This window comes from Notolepis coatsorum (genome assembly GCF_963971535.1).
Source record: "Notolepis coatsorum genome assembly, chromosome: 13".
NCBI classification, from domain to species: Eukaryota; Metazoa; Chordata; class Actinopteri; order Aulopiformes; family Paralepididae; genus Notolepis; species Notolepis coatsorum.
The window spans coordinates 62,277,272-62,286,449 of record NC_140177.1 but is presented as its reverse complement, the minus strand read 5'-3'; the positions used below and the strand labels follow the sequence as shown (position 1 = coordinate 62,286,449).

The following is a 9,178-nucleotide window of genomic DNA, read 5'->3' as shown; positions in this document are numbered from 1 at the left end:
GAGAATAGCACTGTTAAATCAAATGAAGATATAATGTGAGTTTGGAATTATATTGGAGTTGTTCATATAATGTATCTCTACAAACAGGTCTTTATGCATGGGAGTAAATGTTTATTTAAAGCTACAGATCGTTTCTATTTTGTAATTGTAATCTGGGGATCCCTTTAAGTATTCAATACTAAAGGTATATTGTACTTTCAATTTTCAGAGGTTTGTTTCCCCCCCCCCCCCCCCCCCCAAAACTACCCAGTTTTAGTGGGTAGTACAAATGTATTTTACATTAGTTTATATTAGTTTTGCTCTATGGAATGTGAAAACCTTAGAGAGCTCAATATGTCAAAACTGAACATGGGTACCTCATTATTTTAAGGTCATGAAAATGTATTGAACTACAAGAGATGCCTGTATACGAACAGTCAACAGGATGCAGTAATAGCTTCCTATTCTGCATGTTAGTGTGCATCTACGAGTCACTGATATCATCGTCTACACATAGCCTACCACTGTTAACATAGCTTAAGTGTGTCCTAGATACATACTGCCTGCATCAGCGTGGTGGGAAATGGTGTCACTTTAAATTCCATCAATTCAGGAAGTGGAGCTTCTTCAAAATTATAATATTAGCAAATAAACGTTCTGTTTCAGTTTCGAAGTGATTGAAGTAAAAATGAATCGGAAACTGACTGGCATCAGCTGTAGGTGGTATGATGGTGACTTCATATTTTTCCCCATTTCTTTTGAAGATCAGTATGTATTACTATACTGGTGTATTGTAGTAATACGAAACTAAATCCCAGACAGACTGCTCCCTTAAATAGAACCTTCAAAGGACAAAATAAATCATGTTTGATCATTTATTCTTTAAGTAGCAATATATTACAAGCGGAATAGAGAGAGAGAGAGAGAGAGAGAGAGAGAGAGAGAGAGAGAGAGAGAGAGAGAGAGAGAGAGAGAACACTATAAGCACATACAGAATGACAGGTCTCTCTCAACAGATAGATCTTCTCCATATCATACAGCAGAAATACTTGGCATTAAAAAAAAAGGACTGTCATGGTGGAAAATGTGAGCAGTGAATAAATAACTATGACTAGATTGAAAGAATGAAAATTGGCCACAGCTGAAGATAAAAGAGGCTAACCCAAGCACAGGGAGGAAGAGGAGAAAAGAAGAGTATTGGCCCTCCATATAATGTGCAGTAGGTCATCTAAACTAGAAAGTATCCTTCCTCCATGGAACACTTATTACATCGTTAACACTCAGCATAGTACTGGCCAGACTTTGGTTCCTCCTGCCCATTAAAAGCACTGCTACTAAGTACAGTCTAAAGCCATAGGACAGCCAGACAGGAAGATAGTGGAAGATTGCCACAGGAAAATAAGACAAGATAAGATGAAATGCTTATTCACAAAACAATTCCTTTTTTGATAAAAATCTATGCATGTGTTACATGTGAAACTCAGAAGAAAAATCAATTTACAGTACATTATATTGCTTAGGAACAATTAAAATGACTTACACACAATTCATTAATGGTAATTTCTGGCCAAAAAGGTTCAAAACTATATGAGGTATGTTTTGCAATTTCTGGACATTTGAAACAAAACAAACAATCAAGAAACAAATATACAATAGGGTGCCCAGTGCAAGCAGCCCGTTATTTTTCTTCTCTTTTTTTGCATCCTAGGATCATGACCATTACCCACAGTGCACTGGGCTATTAAAGCACAAGGACATGACTTGAGACGAGATGAAAACCTTGAAGAAACCTAGACGAACCTTGCGCACAACATGACAAGCTACAGCTATATTCCAAATACATTAATAACGTTGTCATCCAAATACACAGACCATGGTTTTGAATACAAAAGACCTGAATGTCAAACAAGAACAGCAAAAGAGCATTAACAATTCAACTTTAGACCAAAATAAATAAATAAATATAATACAAAAGAGAAAGAAAACAAGGAAAGACATTGAACGACGCTGTAATTGACAAATGCATGCTCTGAAGTTAAAGTGCAGTATAAGCCTAAAGGATCCAGAGGTATGGTTTCGAAGTTGGCTTCAGTGTCGGTGTTTGAGGGTCACATCTTAAGGCTCAGACTCTGTCACAGATGACCGTCTCCACCACAAAGGTGTTCTCAAAATGGCGGATCCTGTGGCACCTCTTCACCTCGCGCTTGTCAATGCCTGGATGGAAAGACGAGAGAACTCGTTTTTAGGAAAATTGTGTGGCTAAGTTGTACTTTATTGTCCCCGTGGGGGAAATGATTCCTCGACATTGGACCCAGTGGGCAGCCACACAAAGGCGCCCGGGGACCAACTCCGGTTGTAATGCCAGTGCCTTGGTTCGAGGGTAAGAGCAGGAGTGTACCAGCCATGCACGTGTTTTATGGTGTGGGAGGAAACCAGGCTACCCGGAGGAAACCCACACAAACACGGGAAGAACATGCAAACTCCACACAGTGTCTGCCAAAGTCCATCACATCCTACTCTCTTCTCCCTCTCTGTTACCATGACTACCACCATCCACATCCAGGATCAATAGCGGTTGCATTTTAGACCCATATATGTACTTCTGGTTGCGTCACAGATACAACTCCAAAGTGGACCAATAATGCACCATCAGTGAGGTTATCACTATTACGCATCGCTCCCTCCTCCGCAGTGTGTGGATCTGTGTCTGTGTGCTACGAATGACTCAAGACGCACCACACACACACACACACACACACACACACACACACACACACACCTCACCCTGCCTTCTGCCATCAGTGCTCACAACAGAACAGACTGGGCTGATCCACAGATCAACAGTAGAATACTGTCCTCTCTCTCTCCCCTTGGAAACGACACTTCCGGGTGACCTAGCACTTATTACATGACTTTGCATCTCAATGTGTGATTAAGGTGTGTGACTAAACTGGCGTGTGTGTGTGTGTGTGTGTGTGTCTGTTTTGTACTCACGTCTGCGCTGGTTGCGGCGTCTGAGGCGGTAGGTCTCCTTGCCATAGCAGAGCTTGTGGATGAAGGGGCCCAGCTGCCTCATGTTCCTCACGCGTCCCGTCACCACCATCTCCTCCTGGACGATGTAGGTCTGGGGCAGGTAGGTCCCCCTCTGTGTGGGAGCGGAAGCAATTATGTCTGACGGTTATTTACATCGATCTGAACATTTGGACGTTTAGTTTGTCATATTATGCACATCGTCATCTTCTCAGCTGCTGGGTTGATGTAAAGACCCATGTAAGGAGGGATTGAAACGACTGGGTTGAAATGTTTTAATTTCTAACCAATAAAGGTTATCGGAACAAAGTGTGTGGGTTCTTCTAAGCCACCGTCTCAGTACATACACCTACGTATGGACACAAGCGATTACACCGTGTTTTCGCGTATCACACAAATTAATCACTCTGTCCCTCTGCATGGAATGTATAGATGATGGGAATGCGTTGCCTCTCGAGGCCATTTGTCTAACAATGGAGTGAACTCACCTTGACGTTGACTAGCAACTCCCACAGGTTCCTGGGAGGCATAACCATCGTTGTGTTCAGCTCAATGACGTAGCATTTATCCAAAGCGATGTCGTAATAAGCTGTCAGGCCCTAGAAAAACAAAAACACAGGCCTTACAAAAAAGTATCATGGTAGTTTGATGGTCATTTTAGTTTTACCATGATATCGGCCAATGATTTGCCATGGTACTGCCATGGTAAAGGTCATGTATCACCATGGTACCAATAATAATAATACATTCAATTTGTAGTGCACTCTACATTTGGAAACCAAATCGCAGAGTGCTACATGGTAAAAACATAGGCTTTAAAAACATAGGCAATTAAAAAACAAGGCATAAAAACATACAAAAAAAGAGATAAACCACACAAAGGCATGTATAAAAAGGTTAAAACTAAGAGAAGGCTTTTGTGAAGAGGTACGTTTTTAGTCCTCATTTAAAAGAAACAGTGGTCTGTGGTGCTCTCGGGTAGTCAGGAAGGGCATTCCACAGGCGAGGAGCAGCCAAGCAGAAGGCCCGGTCGCCCATGGTGCGGAGCTTGGTCCTGGGGGGATGGAGGCGGTTTGTGTTGGCGGAGCGAAGGTTACGAGTGGAGGGTTCTGGGGCGAGGAGGGGGGGGGGGGCATTTCCGTGGGGGGGGGGGGGGCATTTCCGTGGATGCACTGATGGGTCAGAAGGGATATTTTGTATTCAGTCCGGGTGGTGATGGGGAGCCAGTGAAGTGAGTGGAGGATGGGTGTGATGTGGTCGTGTTTACGCACTCTCATCAGTACCAATCTTGTACTTAAATAATACCCGGTATTATTATCTCATTTTAACCATTGATACTATCAGATACTATGGCAATTTTTACATCACTTTTTGGTCAGTGATGGAATGACAGTTTTTCATAAGGGAGGTGACCTCTTACCCTGTGGAAGTCATGGATGATGTCAGCGGGGTCGCTGCCTCCAAACTGAGGCATGGGCACGCTGATCTGTTCATAGTTTTCCTCCAGGTAGACGCCCACTTTCTCCTCCAGCTCCTGTCGACCCCTGATGGGGGCATATATGGAGTCCTCATAGACCACCCGGCAATGGAATAGACTGTCCTCTGGGATCTGCTGATGGCGGGACACAGTGCAACTGGGTCAGCTTCCTTTTCAACACCAACTAGGCCCTCTACAGATCTCGTATCTGTCCCAACACTGACTATTTTCAAAAACATTGTATTTTTTTAATGTAGTTACTGTGAGTGCAGCCCACTGATTATTGCACTTTGACTTTTGTTCTTTTTTTTTTTTTTTACTTTTTCTCCTTTTTCTCCTCTACCTCTATTTTACCAAAAAGAAAACACTTTGAATTGCCTCTGTGTCATTTTAATCATGTTTGAATCACATGTTGTATAGCGAAAGGCTATGATACTAAGATGTACTCCACTGACCTGGGGTATGTAATAGTAGCGGTAGACGCAGATGGAGGCCAGCACCAGTCCAGACAGGAACACCACCAGGCCGAAGGTCAGGCAACACAGGGTGTTCAGAGGACACTTCTTGGGCCTCAGCGGGAGAACCAGCTCCTCCTGTTGATAGAGAAGCAAACAGGTTACACAATAGTCAAAGTAAGACACCTGATCACTTCATCCATAGTTCAGCTGACAGTGACAGCCTTGTGTACAGTAGGGTTATATCACAGCCGTTGACATAACAAAGCATGAGGGAACATTCTCTTCTCTCACACACTGACGCTCGTTCCTGTGCAAACTCCAACCAAACGGTAGGCACTAATTCTGTCGGGTGGTGGTAGCCAAGTTGCTCGTCAAAGCTCTGATAGACGTGGGCTGGACCGGGATGAGCCACGCCAGCTGCCCTCCCACGGTCTCTCAGTCAAGCTGCTGCCTATCTGTATTACTGTTGCTATGGATGATATAAGATGAGGGAGCAGACTGCATCGGGCTCTGACGAAGATGTTGGCACGTTGGCTGCCAGGGAGTTCTATTCTTGGAGGCCTACTTCCACACTCCATAATTGTAGATGGTTCCCTGGCACCCGCAGTGGGGGTGAGGATCGGAACAATTGCGTGGAACAGAACTCCAGAGGCAGAGGCGTTCTTATTAATAGATCTACACACACTTCCTCTGACGGACAAGCCACCGACTCCACCGAGTGTTTTAACGTCTTCTGACGTATCAAACGGGTACAAAAGACCACGTATTAGTGATGGATGCATGCGTCATACGTGATCTATTGTGTTGATTGTGGATTTTGCTGTGCTACGCCTTCCATTATGTGACATAATTCACACCTTCTCTGTACTCAGAGACATATACTTCCCACAAATTGCAAACACACAAAGAGAGTTTGAAAACATGAATGAATGATCATTACATTTATATAGCGCTTTTCTAGACACTCAAAGCGCTCCCCACAATGTAGGGTGGAAATTGCCTCCTTCACCACCACTGGTATAGTAGCACCCAACCTTGGGCTATGCAGGCTCAATGGCTGCCATACACTGGCACCAGGCACACATCACACTACACAATGGCTGAACGGCTCAGGAGACAGGGATTTATATCAGCCAATTAAGGAGGAGGGATGATTAGGTGGCCTTGATGTCAGACCTGATTGGGAATTTGGCCAGGAACGTGACAAATAATGGAAAACTCCCATACCTACTGGGTAACACAGCAGCAAGATTTGTGAACTGTTGTGACAAGAAAAAGACATCCAATGGAATACAACCACCATAAAAGCTGTCAATCATACAAATATTCCTGCACTATCTGTACTGTACTGATCTCTGTTTGATTGTTTTGGTTGTTTTAACACTGGCTTTGGCAATGTAAACGTATGTTTCCCGTTTCAATAAAGCCCCTTTGAATTTAATTGAATTGACCGTGACAGGACTCCATATACTTTATATCCTATTCCTAGGATAGAGGAACATTTAAGTGCATATCTACCCATATCACTGCTGTCTGCTGATATGAAATACAACCTCTACATCTATAGCTTTCAATGGCCCATACATAGCCAATGTTACATCATCATTAGATCTATCTCATCTCACATGTGAAATCGAACACCATAAAGGGTTATGTTGGTGATGAGCTTCTTTGGTAATGGTTCCACTGTTATTATGTCATATCCCCAGGGACCATACAGTATATGGGAAGCATTCAGCAGAAGCACAGAGCCAGTGCACATTTGCCCTATTTTCCATGCAACAACGTGTTTGCATGGGGAATCTTATCTTCTCTACCAAAGTCTACATCTCACATTACACATTAGCACTAACTACAAACATGAACACATGGTTATCTTCTCTACCAAAGTCTACATCTCACATTACACATTAACACTAACTACAAACATGAACACTGGTTATCTTCTCTACCAAAAATGTACATCTCACATTACACATTAGCGCTAACTACAAACATGATCCTGGATGACCACTCTCACTTTCAAGATCAGAGCATCAGCGCTCCCTGCTGGTAAAATAGGGTAACAGCGCCTCAGCATGACGACAGTGGCGCAGTAATAGCGTATTAAAGCACACTTTTAACTTTATTCAGGATTATTTTCACCAGTTCATTCAACAATCTTTGTTATCTACCCTACATATTGGGGAAATAACCATTTATATCCATTGAACCTAAGACTAGTCGTATCATAGCCTATTTTAATAAATACTCTACAGTCTACAGCCATCTGCAGTGTCCCGAGCTGAGGCAGCCCAAACAAGGTGACGTAATATCAACACCCCGGTGCTGCTCCGGCTTCCAAGCTTGTATCCATTTCGAAGGTTATTGGATCGGATTGTCTTTTATTTCCAATGCAGTGTTAGAAAACAGGTCTAGCATTACCAGTAACAGAAACTGTTCAAATAAAATTATATATCACATGCAATCGTGTGATATATGCTGATGGTGGTGGATATGTTTTGTTTAGTAATATTGTACTCGCTCATTAAAGGCCCACATCACCATAATAACCTCGTTGAAAATAATCTAGTCATATGCATTGGTAAAACTGGACATAATCATAAATGCAATGACATTAAACAAAGACATGGATAAACTCACGTGAGCCTGAGGTATGATGATAATCTTGTCTCTGTCGTTCTCCTTCTCTGGCTTCTGCGCCGACACAGACTGTAAAGTAATCTGCACCATGTCTGTATAATTTGCTTATCCCGTCTGTTTAGTGTACTGGTTTCATGAAACTGATTCTGGAAGAATATATAGTGGCACCACTATCTCGCCCCCGCCAAATAGCATGGGCTGTGTGACCTCAGATAAGGCAAGCGCACATTCTGACGAACAAGCTGTGACTAGAGGCTTTTTTTTCCCTCCGGTGTCAAAATAAGAGTTAAAATTCAACCGAATTAAATATAATTTCATATATAGTTATGTAGCCTATATTGGATAGCTGGTATAGAATTAAGATTGTAAAAAAAAATATATAATACTGAATTTGTCTCACACAAAAACTGCGTTATTTTTACCACACAATGAGTGTCACGAATCTCACAGCATACCAAGACTTTTACGCTGAAAGTAATTGCCAGATATGGTAACGTGTTCCGTGTTTTATTTAAAGATACATCTCATAATTGTGCAGGTTCTGCCTTTCCTCCGATCATCGGAAATGTTTCCTATCGTAGACCAAACAGTGATACGTTGTGTCACTCTGGAATCGGATTAGCCTACAGATGAAAACAAGATTGAACACAATTGGAAACAGAGAAATATAGCCGATTAGGTCTACTCTAATAACCTGACATCTCCCTCATAAACTACATCATGGTTTAAGGTATAATAGTATAACCATTGGGAATAATAGAGATTCATTGAGGAAAAAAAGAAGGGGAAAAAGTGTATTTATTACAATAAGGATTTATTATTATTAAGTATGTTGCGTATGTCATTAATGTCATTATGAATTGAAAATTAGGGACCCTGATGTAAACAACAAGACGAAAGTCTTTCTCTGTATTGAGCCGTACTGTATCCCATTCTGCAATGTTAATACAGTTTTCAATCAATCCAATCAATTATGATTATTTTTATCATCATTATTATTATCCATGATAGTAAATCTTACAACAATGAAATTCATGTCTTACCAATTGATTTATCATGCTAAATCACATTGTAAAGATATAATTTACAAAACAGAGTCCATTCTCTTCGGTTCAAATAACAAACTCAGCAAGACCGACGGCTTCTCAGTTACAGTGGGTGACAATATTGTCACAAGGAAAGATGAAATTACCTACCTGGGTTCCATCCTAGAGGCTAATCTCTCCTGTGACAAAATGGCATCCAATGTAATAAAAAAAGTCAACCAACGAACTCGATTCTTGTACCGGATCTCCTCTCTGGTAAACAAGAACACCCTGAAGACTCTGGCAGGAGCACTCATTCAGGGGTACTACGACTATGCTTGCACCTCATGGTACCAAAGCACCTCAAAGGCGCTAAAAACAAAATTACAAACATCTCAAAACAAACTGGTCAGACTACTGCTTGACCTTACTCCTAGAACCCACCTCACCCCTGCCCACTTTGACAACCTAGGATGGCTTAGAGTAGACGACAGAGTACAACAACTTGCAATGGGCCTGGTCTACAAGATACACTACACGACCAAGGTACCCATGTACATGTCAAA

The 9,178-nt window shown here is 42.0% G+C and overlaps 1 protein-coding gene across 1 annotated transcript; it reads right to left on the bottom strand.

Moving 5' to 3' along the window:
* Positions 1-950: 950 nt before the first annotated feature.
* Positions 951-7,784, bottom strand: itm2cb (integral membrane protein 2Cb). The gene is made up of 6 exons (XM_084327456.1): positions 7,588-7,784; positions 4,942-5,079; positions 4,430-4,621; positions 3,498-3,608; positions 2,974-3,124; positions 951-2,193 (listed from the first exon to the last, which is right to left on the bottom strand). Exons 1-6 carry the CDS (start codon positions 7,675-7,677, stop codon positions 2,102-2,104), a joined length of 774 nt encoding a protein of 257 aa, XP_084183582.1. The 5' UTR covers positions 7,678-7,784; the 3' UTR covers positions 951-2,101.
* Between the last annotated feature and the right edge of the window lie 1,394 nt (positions 7,785-9,178).

Bases quoted from the DNA above. Each gene is read 5' to 3' on its own strand.
- itm2cb (XM_084327456.1), bottom strand. From the start codon at position 7,677: ATGGTGCAGATTACTTTACAGTCTGTGTCGGCGCAGAAGCCAGAGAAG. The intron at 3,609-4,429 runs GTAAGAGGTCAC...TTGTTTTTCTAG, and splicing joins TCATCCATGACTTCCACAGG to GGCCTGACAGCTTATTACGA. The intron at 2,194-2,973 runs GTGAGTACAAAA...CTTTCCATCCAG, and splicing joins ACGCCGCAACCAGCGCAGAC to GCATTGACAAGCGCGAGGTG.